At 51.1% G+C, this 16,737-nt stretch overlaps 1 protein-coding gene across 3 annotated transcripts in view; it reads left to right on the top strand.

Annotated features, from left to right (window-relative positions):
• PTPRU (protein tyrosine phosphatase receptor type U) overlaps positions 1-16,737 on the top strand; it is a 249,745-nt gene that overhangs the window by 164,320 nt on the left and 68,688 nt on the right. For all 3 annotated transcript variants that reach the window (XM_067530833.1, XM_067530832.1, XM_067530831.1), the window contains exons 10-13: positions 1,601-1,802; positions 5,313-5,415; positions 10,044-10,317; positions 15,288-15,324. In XM_067530833.1, the coding sequence (XP_067386934.1) occupies positions 1,601-1,802; positions 5,313-5,415; positions 10,044-10,317; positions 15,288-15,324 (616 nt within the window). The remainder of the gene's footprint in view (positions 1-1,600; positions 1,803-5,312; positions 5,416-10,043; positions 10,318-15,287; positions 15,325-16,737) is intronic.

Below are 16,737 nucleotides of genomic sequence, written 5' to 3'. Positions count from 1 at the left end.
CTGCCGTTGGCTTCACCTGGAGTTGCAGGTGCTTGGCACCTCAGAAAGTCAGATTGTTGCTCCTCCCTATGGTTGGGCATCTAAAAAAAGGAGCACCCAAAATGAGAGTCCACCCTTGAAAATTTCCCCAGGGGACGGTTGCCAGCTACTTCCCAAGCCAGCAGTCAGGATGAACCATTAAGCGTTTGCACAGCACTTTGAGAATGCAAAGCACCATTTAAGAGCTGGGTACCATTAGCCCCACAGCTGCTGTGTTTCGCTGCCACAGACCCCATGGGCACTAGAACATCTGGCAACCCATTGGGCCTGCTCCCAGCCCATTAGGTGACCTGGAAGCGGTTGGCAGAGTTTGTTCCTTTATCAGCAAGGCATTGAGGAGAGACTCCCTTTGTGTGTCTCTTTCTGCTCAGTTCAGTGTGTCAAGAGAAAATGTCACATTTTGGCTGCTGTGTTTCTTGAATAGGGCCCCACTGTGTCTCCCAGATGCAGCCAGGCCAGACTGCCTCTTATCTCTCTTTGCTTTTCAGCCTTCTCTCTGGCATCAACAAAATTATTAGAGCACGGAAACAGACAAATAAAAAGCTGATTCCTATCTACATCCCCCTTGCTGCTGCTGCCTGGACAGCACCCGGCCTGCGGGGAATGGCGGAGGCTCAGCTTTTCATTCTGGAGTCACCGTTTTCAATCAGGGAGATTAAGGGCTACTGTATCGTTATTGCTGCCTTCGAGCCCTTTCTCTGGAGCATGGGATGCAGCCTGCCTTTCCTCCGCTTTACAAAGGGGTTTCCATCTCTCTGTGCCTCCCTCTTGGAATGTCCCAGTCATCACCTGGCAAGGGCTTTTCACACCGGCGCCCCTGCCTGTGGCTCGTAGCTGCAAAAGGACAATGCCTGGTTTCTAAAGGGAACTCATAAGAAGCCTGAGAGAGTGGCTGCTGGTCCGGATGGCTCACTGGCCCAGTGGGTTAGTGCCTCAGCCGGCGGGGTGTGCGGACGAGGGTCAAATCTGGTCTGAGGTTAAAAAAAAAAAAAATCTCTTGGGCGATAGATGACCTTGGTTCCCAGCAGGCTTTTAGCTCCTGGCTGTTCCTGTTCAAGAGAAGGCCCTTGGACTGGAAGAACAGGTCTGAAGGGAGGGATGCTGGAGGGGCTCAGAACTGGAACATGAGGGGTCTGCAAGGCAGGAGTGAGGGGGGTGCTGCATGTGGGGTCTCAGGGTGACATAGCAGAGGATGCCGGCAGGATTCTTGCATAGACCTGGGTCTGTCTAGTACTCCCAGCTGATCGCTTTCTCGAGTTCAAATTCAGCTTCACTCTTGTTTTAGGGACAGATTGGTGAGGCCTATTTCTATATTTAAAAACCCAAACCAGCCCCGCACTGCTCCCACCTCTTCCCAATAGCTGTGTTACGTGCGGGGCACTCGGCTACGGGGGTTCCAGTTCTACATGCCCCACATAAACACCCTGCTTCATCTTAGTGACTTGTGCTCTCCCCTTCCCATATTAATTCCACCCCCCAACCCATTCCTCTGCCCTCGCATTCTCCTCCCATTCACCACCACAGCCAGGTGGCTGTCTGACAGTCTCTCCTGTTCTCCCAGATCAGCTACCAGAGCATCGAGTCCTCGGACCCAGCCGTCAATGTGCCCGGCCCACGCCGCACCGTCTCCAAGCTCCGCAACGAGACCTACCATGTCTTCTCCAACCTGCACCCAGGCACCACCTACCTGTTCTCAGTGCGGGCACGCACTGGCAAGGGCTTTGGCCAGACGGCGCTGACGGAGATCACCACCAACATCTCAGGTAGACTAAAGAGACGCCGTCCTTCCGGCGTTGGGCTGGGGAGAAAGTGAGGGGGTCGGGCCCTTTGGAGAGGAGGGAAAAGTTGTTTGCTGTTTCTGGGTCTGTATCTAAGCTGGCGTGTGAATCCAAACTCCCAACCGGCTGGGGGCATGGCAGAGCTCTTGGCACAGGAATGGGGGTGGCAGCCCTGTGGCCAGACACCAGGAAATCAGCCTTCCTGAGGATCTCCTTGCACAGTGCAGGGGCAGGGTCTATCTGACTCCACACTGCGACGTGCAAACTGTGCAGCTGTGCGCACCGTTTAGCATGCATGCTTTGGGAAATGCAGCACTCCGTGCGGGGGCAAGATGGGGGCCTGTTTCTCCTCCAGGCAGGCACAGCTTGGAGAGTGGCAATGCCAGTTTCCCAATGTTATCCTGCCAATGTGCCTCCACCCCGAGCTGAAGAGACCGGCCTCAGGGAGAGAAGGGAGTCCTGAGTCCAAGGCTTCCCTGCTCGGACTACCAACATGCTGGCCAGTCAGTGCTGTGACTAGCTCTCTGCTAAAAACAGCGCTGAGCCCACTGCCTCACTTCACCCAGGCCACCCAGCGGCTGGCGGCTGGCGTCCAGTGCCCCTCTGGCTTGGATTGGAACTGATGACCTGCCGCAGAAAGAGAAACGCCTCCATCTCCCGTTCTGAGCACCCGCTCCTGCCTGTCCACGGCACCTGGCTGATTTTGATTAATCCTCCTGGCGGCTGCTTCCCCACTGTGCTAATACCCGATCCAACAGGAATCTGCGCAGCCCTTCCAGGAGGCAGGAGAGAGATGCCAGAAGCAAGGCGGCTCAGTGACAATCAGGATGGGTGTCAACCCTAGATGGAGACTGACAATGCACAGTCGGGTTCTCTTTGCTCCCCCTGCCCCCCGCTGGGTTTGTACAGTTAAATAGACCTTCCTTTGAAATGGATTCTTCATGCTCCGAAGATCCCCGCCCCCTTCTCCAGGCTACCCTGCGTCAGAATTCAAATGGAAAACAGTATGCATTGCATTTTGCAACCCTGCTGGATAATTTAGTTGCATTGCAGTCCTCTAGCTGCCTTGTTTACATTACACTAGACCCGAGCTGTGGTGCTGATGGAACACATTTCCTAACTCACTGGAGCGCCCGTGATGTGAGCCATTAGCCGGAGGTGGGCTGAAGAAGGAGAAATGGAACGCTGCTGGCCTTGCATCTCTCCCGAAATGGGCTGGGAAAAGTGATATTATTTGGAAGAGTGAGAAATGGAGTCTGAGGTGGAAGAGATAAGATCCCCTACCTGTGGTGGGGGGGGGTTGTGCGTCTTGTTAGATGGTGCGTGGTCTTCAGCTGTCCTGCTGCGGAGAATTCAAACAGCGTCCCTGCACCAAGGACAGACTTTTATGTAGGCGGGTAAGTATGGGTAGATGAGAGGGAGAGTTTGGTACTGTATAGGAGGAGGTGAAGTTCCCATGAGGAGCTGTAGAGGTGGATGATAAATAACTGCATCGCATGCCTGTGACCACATCACCTGCTAACCCAGCCCACCAGGACTTCATCTCAGAGTCCAGCCTCCTGAACAGCTTCAAACAAGGGGTAACAAGGTGAGCTGGCCCTTTAAGGGGGTGGGCGCATTTCATCCCGAAGGAACACAACGTACCTGGTATACTCTGGATCCATGGCAATCCCTCCCTAGCCCCTGGTCTCTGAAATGCTGCCGCCTCTGGGCTGGAACGAGGCCGCTGGGTGGTAGCACAGAGCAGCATGGGAGTTGAGGACAGGAAGCAAAGAAGAAAATGGTACCAGGGAGAAATAAGGGAGGCAGAACATAACTGGCTGAGCTGGAATTTTGCCAGGACACTCTGGTTAACACCCTAATTCGTGCAAAGCACCATGGGATTTTCATGTACACAAGCTCTTATGACCTTGGATTTTTCTTGCCCCATCCACAAGATACCTCCACAACACCGTGCTCTCTAGTGCTGAGCACCCCTTCTCTCTGGGAACACCAGCACCGCTTCCTGGACATCTATCCATCAGCTCCCATTCAGGTCCTGAGCAGGGCCCATCTTGCTTCGTTGTTGTCACTCCTGCATTAAACCTAATACATTTAACAGCGTCGCCAGCCCTAAGTGTTCGAAAATCATGAGTCACGCCTCCAAAATCAAGCAATTGATTTAAAAGTCATGAGATTTTAACAGATAATAATACTAGGTTCTTTATTGCCTTCTGGTGGCTGAGCCTCGGGAGTCACCTTTTCCAGATTTTCTCCACAACTATAAGGGCTAGAAACTTTATTTTTTTAAGTGAAAGCTGTGATTCTTTTATAACCCCCTGACGCCAAGAGAGGGGGATTTAAGAAAGACACCAGCTGTCATGACACTTGTGATTAAATCACAGGAGCTGGCAACACCCGATCGAACCAACCTTAAAACCCATTGTTCTCAATATTCTTCATTGCTAGGAACACTGTTATCTCTAGGTGATCCTCTGTGACACATGCACAAGCTAGTTAGGTCACTGAGTGTCTGAGGATATTGTCTACACTAAGTCCAGGCTCTGACTCGAGCCCAAGCCCCACTTCCATCCACACACATCAGTCTGTTACAGTGGAAGGAAAAGTAGGTGTTTGGACACGTTTCCAGACTGGCTCCTGCACATTAATTGGTCTTTGCTCTAATGCAGTCAGAAGGCAGCTGGGCTATAGAAGTCCAGTGCATTGCAAGTGCACAAACCCCATCAGCCCAGGCTATAACTGGCACTCACACAGCCCCTTTCGTGAAGAGCCCTCACAGGCTTTGGTGAAGAGGACTGCAAGACTGCACCCTAACCCCTTAGGTCAGGCACACAAGTCAGTGGCATAGAATCCTGACTTGAGATCGGGGGGCCTGCTTTGAAACAAACTTCTTGGCTTTGCTTGGACTTCTGGGAATCAGGGCAGGAGCCAGTTTGGCCCAGAGAGAGTTCTGTTCCAGGGACATGACTGTGTAATTAACGTCATTAGTTTGCAAAGGTGACAAACCTCGGACTGGACTCGTTGGGTTGCTGCAGTCCTGATATTCTGTTTCTGAGATGAGTATTGGGATTAGTTGGCATCATGAGCGAGAGCAGGGGATGGGAGTCAGGATTCCTGGAGCCTATTCCTGGCTCTGCCACTGACTCCCTGTACTTGCAATCTGATCTGGGGCAAAGCCATTAGCCACTCCATGCCTCAGTTTCCCCAATACGGATCCTCTGCCCAGGAGGGCGGTAAAGCTTAGCCAGTAAAGTGCATTGAAATCCTCAGCTGAAAAGTGTTGCAAGTGGGCAAAAATATCAACCATAAAACCCAATGGGAAACCGACTCCTGGTGCTGCTTAGCCGACAAACACCTACTGCCAAACTAGCCGTTGCAGTAGCCTCTGACCATCACGGCCCTGGAACTGTCAGAGCGTGTGCCGGCCCCCTTCGGCTGGCACCTCACTGCACGAGTGTGCAGAAATCGTCACTCCTGCTTCTGTTTCCATTACAGCTCCCAGCTTCGACTACGGGGACATGCCGTCGCCTCTGAGCGAGTCGGAGAGCACCATCACTGTGCTGCTGAGACCCGCACAGGGCAGAGGGGCCCCCATCAGGTAGGGACTATGGGCAGGGCTGGATTTAGGAGCAGGTGATCCAGCCGACTGCTGGGTCACCAGGTTTGGGGGGGCGCCAGGTTCGGGGGCTGTTTTTGTTGTTAGCGACAAAGGCGGAAAATGGAATGCTTGAAGTAAAACGCTTATATAGGGCATGAATAAATACAGATTTACAGATCCTAGCGTGCAAATGTATCATCTTATATGGCTGGGATAAATCATGCATGCAAAGCAAAGTTGTGAAATGGGCTACAAATGCAATAAAAAATAAGGTATTCAAAAGTTTAACAAATGGAGGGGGGGGCACCAAAGACATGACTGGGGGACCATGTGGTCCAGGAGCTGGCCCTGGCTATGGGTTCCACTCGGAGGACTCTTGGGGTGTGTGTATACTGACGGCAGCAAAGCCACCACCGTCAAATCGACCTCTCGGGGTTGACTGAGCGGTCAGTGAAGACCTGCTCAATCGATCCAGAAGTTGATGCTGGTAAGCCACCCCCGCAAGTGGCGCAGCGCTGCGTGGACGGGAACGCGGTTCCCGTCAGCACAGTGCAGTGAAGGCGCCGCGCAGAAGGGAAGCACAGCAGTCGACGGGAGTTATGCCTCGATGGGCCAGGTCTGTGCTTGGTGCCAGTCAGCCATTGCACTGAGGATGAGTTTGGCCCATTGACGTCACTGAGGATGAGTTTGGCCCGGATCCAAACACCGCTGAACGCGGCGCACGTTTGGATCAGTGTTCGCACATTGCCTCCGGGCCGTCTGTCTGTCACCGGGAGGCACTGCGCTCTGGAGCAGGCTGGGAGTCACAACGCTTGGGTTCTAACCCTGACCCTCCTGTGATGAGTCACCACCCACCTCTCTGCCTCAGTTTCCCCATCTGTAACAATGGGCTTGATGACCCCTCTCTGATGGGCAGTTAATATTGATAAATCTCTGAGTAGGTGCCCAGTACTAATGGGCCAGACTGAATTCCTTGATGGGAACACCCCCCTTGGGGATCCAAGTCCAGATTCAAACACTGTGGTTCAGGCCTCTTTTCTAGCTGCTGGTGCCGCAAGGTTAGCTCCTGCCTTTCTAGAGAGTGGAGGCAGCATAATGTGGTGGTCCGAGCACAGGCATGAGAGCCAGGAAGTCCTGACTCTGTGTGTGGCTTTGGGAGGGTCATGTCCCTGCTCCATGCCTCGTTAAATGCAGATAGTGCAGAGAGCGTTCCTCTGGTGACAGCTGCTACCCAAGCCCACCGTGGGGTTCTGGTTATTTGACAGGTGGGGCTCTTGCCATGTCTGTAATGACAGAAACTGCAGCAGAAGGTCTCCTCTCTCCCCTGCCACTTACAAACTGCGTTAGAACTGGGGACCGTGGGTGTCAGGCTCCGGCCAGGGAGCAAGATGAATTTCCCTGAGAGCTGGGCTCCAAACTCCCCTAGGCTCCTTTGAAAATTCAAGCCGTGGAGGCCCAGTCTGGACACCAGTTGGGATCCCAGGGGCGATGGTTACCTGCAGAGTCTTGAAATGAAGTAGCAAAATAAATCGGTCGGGCTGGTCCAGCCCCCAAATTACATCCAGGTAAATAACGCCCCCCCCCAACTCCTCCTACCTGCTGCTCACAAGAAGGGTCTAGATTGGCACAGCAAACCCCAGGGCATTGCGGGACAGGGAAAAGCAAGAAGCAAAGATGTTCCGAGCAGTGTTGCCTCCTTGGCGTAAGGTCCATTTCCCAACAGGATTTGGCTGTTTCCCTATCGGGGGAAAGTGCAGCTCAGTCTGAGTTTCTCTGTCTCTCCAATCTCCGCGTTCCTGGCAGTGCCAGGCCTGGTTCATCCGCACATTGCACCGAGGGACGGGCTTTGAGGCTCTCTCCTCTCCTGTATCTGAGTGTCTGCAGGACACAGAGAGAGAGCGAGAGTACAGCCACTGGATCGCTGCTGAGTCTGAAGCAAGACCGGGAGAACAACTTCCCCCTCTGTTGCTGACAGTGACCTCATAAGAGGAGCTCAAGAAGCCCTGGCTATACTGAGCCCATTAAAGAGCTGCTGACGCTTCCTGGGAAACACTGACCAAGCGTCACTGCTGCAGTATTTGTCTCTCACCTGACTTCGATTTGCCCTGTCACCAGACAGCTGCAAGGAAAAAGGTCTTTGTGGCATTTAATCCCCCTCACCCCCCAAGCCAGGTCCACTTATTCTCTCCGCATGAAGTCACCTGCCTTTGTTTGCAGCTCTCTAGCCAGTTGCAGTGGACATGGCTCAGAGACGGGGGGTAGGAGAGGAACCGGCTCAGCATCTCCAGAGTGTGAGAAGCCCACCAGCTTTAGGGTTTCAGATGGTCAAATCTCAGCCCTGAGCCAGCAAAAAGTCTGTAAAGGTTGCAAACACTTTGAGCTCGCATAGACCACAGCTCTGAGCTCACCTAGCTCCCAGTGCTGGTCCCCGGCTTTGCAGTTTTAACACAAACCTGGATGAAAGTCAGTGGTTTGCCTTTGAGATGCTGGGTTCATCTGAACTCAGGTTGGGGGAGGAGCTAAGAGAGAAAACGTTCACATAGCTGGACTCACAGTCTGTTTACTTTACCAAAGAGAAGGTTATGGGTGACTTGATTCCAGGCTGTAGATACCTGCATGGGGAACAAATATTTAATAACGGGCTCTTCCATCTAGCAGAGACAGGTCGAATACGATCCAATGCGTGGAAGTTGAAACTAGACAAATTCAGACCAGAAATAAGGCGTCAGTTTTTAATGGTGAGAGTACTTAACCATTGGAACAGAGTACCATGGGTTGTGGTGAATGATCTGTCACTGACAATTTTTAAATCAAGATTGGATGTTTGTCCAAAAGGTCTGCTGTAGGAATTATTCTGGGGAAAGTTCTCTGGCCCGTGTTATACGGGAGGTCAGACTGGATGATCACAATGGTCCCTTCTGGCCTTGGAATCTCTGAATGTGTAAGTTCCCCAGTGAGCAGAACTTCCTGAGCTCCCCACAGATTTGGGCAACAGGTGTATAAAGCCTGATTCTCTGGCCGCCAGACCACACAGCTTCTCTGATTTATGGTGGATTTGCGCCGATCCAAACCACCCGGCTGACATCAGGGCCCAGCTTCTCAGAATCGGGTACCGACCACTGTGTGTACGCAGCAGCCAGGGAAGGGCCTGTTGCCTCGGTTGGGCCCATGTTGGCAGGTTGTTAGAAAGGGGAAGTTTGGACAGTCAGATAACTTGGATTGTGCTGTGCCCCTCTGAGAGCCATGAGCCATCAAATATCAGCTCTGAAGACCCTGCTACTCTATTCAGAGCCAACAAACTCCTTTCCCACCTCCCCACATCTTCCTGCTCTGTGTCATCAATGCTGAATTTCTCCGAGGCAGTGATCAAGGAAACCCAATAACTCCGGCCCTCCCTGCTCATCAAATCCCGTGGCCGCGCTGGTCGCATTATGTGGTTATTAAAACCTACAGCTGTTTCCGACAAAACACACTCAGGAGGGAAAAGATTGGATCTGATTAGGAGTTATTAAAGAGGTGGTTTTAATAGATCTGGGGGCTGTCCGTGTCTGAGTGCAGGAGAGCTGCCTGCGAAAACTGTAGTTGCTCAACAGCTCAGCTCAATACACTGCTGTTAGTGATCTGGGCTGAGTAATACAGGGATGTAGAATACAATAAACGTAACCTGAAATGGCACCTTTAATTATAGCCAGAGTGTATTCCTTTCTGTAGGGGAAAGACCCTGATTTAAAGGCGCTTCGCAGTGCCTTAGTGATGAGACATTGCTCTGCACACAAGATGTTTTTCTCAAGTTGGAAAGATTCCTTCCCCTGATTTTTCACATGGGAATGTGGCTTTTTTAGGAGAGGGGTGCAAGCAGGTGCCTTTCTCAAGCTTGCTCTGAAACGTCATCCCCACACTAGGTAGACTCCAAACTCACCCTCTTCCTGGGGTTTATGATCTTGGTTTTATTAACTAAGAAAACAAAGACCAGCCTAAACCTGCTCTCAGAGCTCCTCCCTCAAGTCTGCTCAGCCCACACCCTAGATCCTGTCTCCTCAGTGAGCTCTGCTTGCCCACCTTACATCCAGATGCGGTGGCAAGTCTCCTGCCTCAATGAGTCAGCAGAACCCACTGAACTCTTTACCAGCAGGTCAGCACCTGCCAATGGGGTGGTGGGGAGGTTTCTGGCAAACTCTGCCAGCCAGTTAGAAGGGAGTAGGGTGGGGTCTTCAGGCTTAGCTTCACCAGGAGGCTCAGGTACCCCCACAACTAATTTGCGTAAATTAACATTCATGTAAAATACATCCAGTAAGTTTCTTCTTTTGTATGGATACAAAAATAATCGGTTTTCGTGCTTCCGCCTTCTCTGCTAGGTACGTAGAACTAGCTCCTGGATCGAACCCCTAGCGCCTGAAAGCTGCAGCTGAGCAGCTTTGTTCCCAGTCCGGGGTTGCAGGACGAGCGTGTCCCCGGGGTGCATTGTAGCCACAAGCTGCGTTTCTCCCTCCGCCCGGGATGGTGTGAGGGGTGGTGAGTGTGAGTGTAGGGAAAGGTGGTTCTTTATTTTAAAGCCAACCTCCTCCCGGTCTCACACCCCCTCCTTTCTTGTCTCTCTGCCTTCCCCCTTCCCTGCCCCCTACGTCCAGCACCTACCAAGTCATCGTGGAGGAAGACAGGCCGAAGAAGATCAAGCGGGAACTGGTCGGCCAGGACTGCTTCCCCGTGCCACTGACATTCGACGACGCCGTGTCCCGGGGATCCGTGCACTACTTTGGAGCCGAGTTGCTGCCCAGCAGCCTCTCTGAAGCCAGGCCCTTCACCGTCGGGGACAACCAGACGTACAGCGGGTACTGGAACCCCCCGCTGGAGCCCAAGAAGGCTTATCTCATCTACTTCCAGGCCATGAGCAACCTGAAAGGGGTGAGTGGCGGCCTGGCTGCCTCCGTGGCGGGGACTGGTGTCGGGGTGGTGCTGAGTGTGAACTGCCGTGCATGCTGGCACCTCCGATCGGGTGATGGGTGTAGCGCCCAGAGCATGTGGCTCCCGTAGGAATGCACGGGGAGTGGGAGACATCCCATGCCAGGTTTTCAGAGGGCGTCAGGAGCTGCACGCTGCCCAGTTAGCTCAGTGCAAGAGAGGCCTTTTTGTTGGTTGTGCCAGTTTGTAGTTGTTTTTACTGTATGTTCGGGGAGAGTCGCCGTGTCCAAATAAACGTGTCGTGCTCACAGTACAGTCATTGGCTCCTGAGTATAGCACTCGCCGCCCTTTGGGAAGGTGGCCTGACTATCAAATACAGACAGAACAAAATTCCAGGGGGGCTGGTTTGTTGGATTTGTTTCTATGAGGCAGCCTCTGAGTCAGAGCCAGGTTATTGCAGCAATCCCCGGGTGAGATCCTGTCTCTCCGTAGCATGTATGTTAGGGGTAACTTCCCTTTTCTCGATGTATCTGATCATGCTCCCATTGAGACCAATGCGAGTGTTGCTGTTAGCATCACTGGAACCAGGGTCGGTCCCTGTGTAGGTATGTGCATGGCCTCACCCTGCCACCAGGGTGTGGGGGAAGTGGAGTGACTCATTAGGGCAAAAGAACTCACATTCAAACGGGCCACGGCCCCGATCCTGCCATCTGATCCGTGTGGGCGGACCCTTAGCCCTGAGGGATGGAGGTGGCACTGATGTGAAAGGAACCCCGTGCAGGCTCCATACGGGTTGGTCTGTGAGCTTCAGATGGCAGAATTGGGTTCCAGGCAGGTTCGAGATTGGGACTGAGATTTTCCAAGCTCCCTAAGGGAGCTGTGGTCAACACCTAACTCCCATTGATTTCAGTAGGAGTTAGGTGCCTAAATACCTTTGAGGATCTGGGCCTGGGTGTCCAAATCCCCTTGGCACCTTTGAAAACCGCACCCTGAAATGTCATAGCAATAACACCCAATAAACTCAGGCCACTGCAGGTGTAATTCCATCGGTGACGTGAATGGACAGCTTTGGCACTGCACGTTTCATTCCCATCTTGCGTACACAGCTGCACTTATAACTCCTGCTGTCCTGAAGGACTCCACTGGGCACACGCTTCCTCCCCAGAGAGAGGATGAGAGTGAATGACCCACCCATGACAGATGTGAGTCATGTCACTTAATGCACGGACGGAAGGCGCTCAGATGCGAGGGTAATGAGGGCAGTATAAGAACATATGGAGTACAGAATGGAATCACCTATGAATTCTGTTGCACTGTGCTTATGAAGTCACTTTTAAAGGGGGAAGCAATTGTGATGGGGTGCACCAGGTGTTTGTTGCCCCCTGCTGGAGGCCCTGCCACGTTGGTGCGCGTCACCCAAACAGAGTGCCCTTTTGAGGAAAAAGAGCATCAAGTTTAGTCCTCCAAGAGCTTCCTAGAAAGGCCACCCAGGATCAGCCCTGGGTAGAACCAATAAGTATCAATCCTCCAGCAACTAGAAGGGTTGGGAGCTGGCAGAAACCAATCAGGGCCCAGCAAGCTGGATAAAAAGGGCTGGCTGCTTCTTCCAGGGGTCAGTTCTGGGTAAAGCTGGCATGGGTGAAAGACTTAACTCAAGAATCCTGGCTGGGTGTAATGTTGACTGCACCTTTTTGTCTGAGTCAACAGAAGACTATTTTGCTTTGTGGTGTGTGTGGCCCAGATGGGCCAAGCTGAGTTGAAAATGACTTCGCTGTAAGAATGGGTGAGACAGAAAGAGAATGTCCCTCAGGGCTGTTCTAAAACAGCATTTTTGGTTGTTGACGTTTTCAAGTGGTTACATTAATTATTTTAAATCAACCAAATTGTTTGAAATCCCAGGATTTGCGTTATAATTTCTTTAAAAGTCTGTCATTCATTCAAAGGGGAACTGCATTCCCGCCACCTTTCTCTGCATCATCACATTGGCCAGATGTCAGCTTCCTCAGTAAAATGAATGATTATTTAGGCTTATATTTAAGGTATTTTACCAAAAAAAAGGAAAAAAAAAAGTCAGGCCAAATTCTTCCTCTCTCACTCAGTCTGAGAAGCGGCTCATTCCTGAAAAGATCAAGGTGAGTCACAGGCAGGAGAATCCAATGCTTTTTTTGCTGCGATTGCACCTGCTCTGTCATTAGAGGAAGTGCTGTTTAGGGGACAATGTGCTTTTTCATGAACTCCCTGGAGATCTCATCTGAGACACAGATGCGGGAGGGGAAACATGGATGTGGAGAATAACGCTGCCATAACAGGACTTTGGGAAGGTGATGTAAAATAGTCCCCCTTACTGGGACAGCTCTAATCAGCAGCTTGGTACGCACAGTAGTTCGGGGAGTGATCTTTATTGGAGAGGAGGTGGTGGGAGGCTGAATTGCCATTAAACAGCCCAGTCCACCCGTCCACCTGCCTGGGCTGCTGACGTTAGAGCCTCCTGCTTGCAGCCCCACGCTGAGAATCTCACCATGTCACCTGACGGTCCTTCCCTCTCCCAGCTCTGAAGGAGACCGGGACTTCCTGGGGCTGGCTGGTGAATGGGAAGGGGCAGAGTTTGGGAGCATGGATTCCATGCACATCAGCGGGAAATGCTGCAGTGACGTGTTCTGGTGGTAGCTCCTGACAGCTGCCAAGAAGCACCCACCACCCAGGCCTCTGAATCTCAAGCTCCTCCTTTGGCTGGTGGGTGCCGCAGCTCCCCTTGCAGGCTGTTCCAAGCGGATCTGTAAGAGCCATAAGCGTGGCCAGCCTTCGGCAGCCCTGGCTTCCCTGCAGAAGCAAATAAGATCTGATTAGATTCTGTTCCCTTTTGGCTAATTTCTTTCAAGAAGCCAGCAGGAGTGATTGGAGCTCCCTTGGGAGGCCTTTGTCTTCTTCACGTGTGCCAGTGACGCCCATCCTACCTGCGCGGTGGATGAACTGGCATAGCCCGAGAGCTTGTAGTAGCAGTGACAGGGTCTCTCAAAGCTGGTGCTGGCTTGGTGCAGGCAGATAGCTGGCTTGGTGCATGCAGTTCTGCTGGCTAGTAAGTGCCAATGGCGACTGACAACCTCCTTCCTCGTGGGGAAGATGCCGGCTGTGCAGATCTGTCCCCCTGAGGATGCATTCACACCTCGTTGGACTGTCGTTAGCGCTGAGACAGGCAGGCTCTTCTCTCTGGTTCACTCACCAGCTTGGTAGTGACTGATGGTTGTCACCATCTCACGGCCTCTCTGCACGGAGATGATGGTCCCAGTCTAGCTGCTGTTGGATATCAGGCAAATCCTGCATCGCAGCTGGGATTCTTCTTGGCTACCTCACCATAGGGGCCGCCGAGTCCGAACTGCCCCCTCATCTTCAGACGCTGGTCCTCCATGTCTGGGTTGTGGCGTATTAATAGGACAGTGTGTGGAAAGTTTGCCCTTCCTCTGCCCACGCTGTACATGTTCTGTGGATAAACTGGTGTAACTCCATGGACATCAGTTGAAACTTTGCCCATGTACACCAGCCGGCCATCAGTCTCTTGAGCTATCAGTCCAGTGCATTTTACCAGCACTGAGTTCACCTGCAGGAGAAAACTCTTGACAAACTGGAGCGAGCTCAAAGCAGAGTAATGACAGGAATCAGTGGGCTAGAAGGACTGAGGGGTTTAGAGTGATGCTGTAATCCTTCCTCCTAATCTAATCTGATATCATCTGAGCAAGGGGCATCTATGATTGGCTGAGCAATGGGTGTGGATGGTGGTTTTAGTGGGACTGGGGGGCACTGCCTTACAGCTGTAAAATACAGGTGGTTGAAAAATGGAGTATTTTCCCCATGAAAAATTTAACTTTTTCTGCACAAATTTGAAAACTTTCTGGTTAAAAACTGAAATATTTTTGCAGATAACCAAAATATTTTGATTTGGAAATGTCACTGCCATGTCTCATGGGAGTTGTAGTTCAGGTGCCTCATGCTTCCATTCTCCTCTCTAGGCCAGGTTCACTGGTCAGACTACATCTCCCATGATACACCATGGACAGGAACAGTCCACCATGGGAATCCTAGCCAAGGTGCATCGTAGGTGATGTAGTCCAGCTGTGGAGCACTGCCCATGGAAGAGAATGGGCACATGAGGCAACTGAACTATAACTCCCATGAGGCACCATGGCAGCATTTCCAAATTGAAATATTTTGGTTTGGGGCCAAAATATTTCAGTTGTTGAGCATTTGCTTTTTAATGAAAAATTTGAAGTTTTCCACAGGAAGTGGATACATTTTTGCAACAAAAAAAAAGTGTTTAATTGAAAACCCGTCTTGCCATGCGCAAATGCAGTTTCAACAGAAAATTTCCACCCAGCCCTATTGTAAGGACCCCCCCGATAAAGGCTGACACTCAGCTGTTCTTCTTTGCCCTGTTGATTTCAGAGCCCAGGCTGGGTAGCAGCGTCACCATCAGATCAGCCCATTTCCCATCGAATGATGTTCAGAAGTCCAGATGATGGGTCACAAAAACCAGAAGTGAATCAGTCCTTCTGGGACCCTCCCATCTAGCCCATCCCTGGGGCTCAGTGCAAGGCTTGTCCTCTGCCTGGCTAGAGGCTCCAGTGCTTTGTCCGGCCCAGTTTCCAATGACAGTAGTGATGGCATTTGTCATATTCCCTCCACTTGGACTCTGAGAGGACAGTGTAGGGAAGACTGATGGATCAACAATTAAACACCGAACATCTTGGCATGTCAGGGACACCCATTGGCATTGGTTCAGAGTATGCCAGGTGCTTCAGACAACAGAATATACATGGTTCACGTGGAAAGGGACCTAATGTTTCATGGTAAAAAGGCTCAGCAACCTGACAGGCCAAGTTTTGTCCTCGCTTCCCTATTAAAAGCAGAGACATTGAAGGCAGACTTGTTTTTGTGTCCCTGCTGGATTCTGAGGCTCCCAATCTTTTCTCTCTCTGCAGGAAACCAGGCTGAACTGTATTCGGATCGCCCGCAAAGGTAAGACTCCCACTGTACCTTCCACTCACTTGCGCTCAGCCGATGGCTTTTCTATTTCTTTGTTTGTTGCACTGAGGTTGAGACCACACACACTGGTTTGTTATTGTAGGGCTGCTTCTGAGGTCTGGGTGGCGTATGATAGTTCATCATCACAGAGTGGCTGTTGAAGGCTGGGATGGGCGCACTGGTTGGTTATTGCAGGGTTGCTCTTGAATTCCAGGCTGTGAAGAATGGTGTGCACAGTCGCTTGTGAAGGCTAGGTTGTGCATTTCTGATTTATTATTGTAGGGTTGCTCAGCCGGGATGTGCATACAGGTTTATTATTGTAGGGTTGCTCATCAGGGATGTTGTTATTGTAGGGTTGCTCATCTGGGATTTGGATCCTGGTTCATTATTATAGGGTTGCTCTTGCTTCTGGCAGTGTTTATTTTTTAAAATAAAATTATTATTATGGTTGCATTTGGAGGCCCCACTCAAGGCAGGACCACGTTGTGCTGGGTGCAGAGTGAGAGACAGACCCTATGTGAAGAGCGTCTACTCTGAACAGATCAACGGTGGCAGAAAGGAAGTATATTACCTCTTTTTACAGGCAGGGAGCCAAGGCATCAAGAGTTTAAGTGACTTGCCAAGGTCATGCAGTAAGCCTGTGGCAGATCTCCTGGGTCCCATGCCAGTGCCCTAACCAGAAACCCAAGTTTCACCTCTGAAGCAACAGATTAAAACATTTGTTTTGGCGTAAAAATCATATAAAGAGTTTTATGTGGGTCTTGTGGGAAAAAAAACAAAGGGGAAAAAATCAAGCATGTCAGATTTCAGGCCTTCTAACCTTGTCAGCATTCCTTTAAAGCTATGAATATTGCGATTGATCTTGGCTGGTATAAACCCAAGACATGTTTGGCATTTATATAGTCCAGGGGTGATATTAACCAGGGTAATTGTGTTGCTGGCGGTCATGGGGAGCCACTCCTGTGAGTGAAATTGATTGGGGGAATATTTCAGCTTCGCTCTTTTGCTTTTGCAATTTCAACAAATAACTTAATGCTTTGGTCTTTCAGGGGGATTGAACTTTGGGGCCTTGTGTATTTAATAAAATTCCTCGTGCTCAACTAATATATTTTGCTCCCTATTGGATTCAAGGAAGGGGAAAAAATATGTAATAAAATACACTAAACCACGGGCTCGATGGGAAATGAAAAATGGGCATACATGTGTGTACGGCTAGTGCAGAATATTAAAAAAGGACCAAGGGGATTTATGGCTTGGTGTGCAATGATGCAAAGATGAGCTCCAATCCGGCCATCAGCTAGGAGGTTAGCCCTAGGGTGGGAGGTGTGGGTTTGGCCCATGGGAGAGAAGACCCTTTACTTTGTCTGGGATGGACATCGCAGAAAGGAAGATGCTATTTCCTGGGGT

This window comes from Emydura macquarii, unplaced genomic scaffold (genome assembly GCF_026122565.2).
Source record: "Emydura macquarii macquarii isolate MOO-44397 ecotype Brisbane River unplaced genomic scaffold, CSIRO-AGI_Emac_v2 contig_3113, whole genome shotgun sequence".
Lineage (NCBI taxonomy): Eukaryota > Metazoa > Chordata > Testudines > Chelidae > Emydura > Emydura macquarii.
The sequence above is the reverse complement of the archived record's forward strand: the minus strand, read 5'-3'. Positions and strand labels throughout refer to the sequence as shown.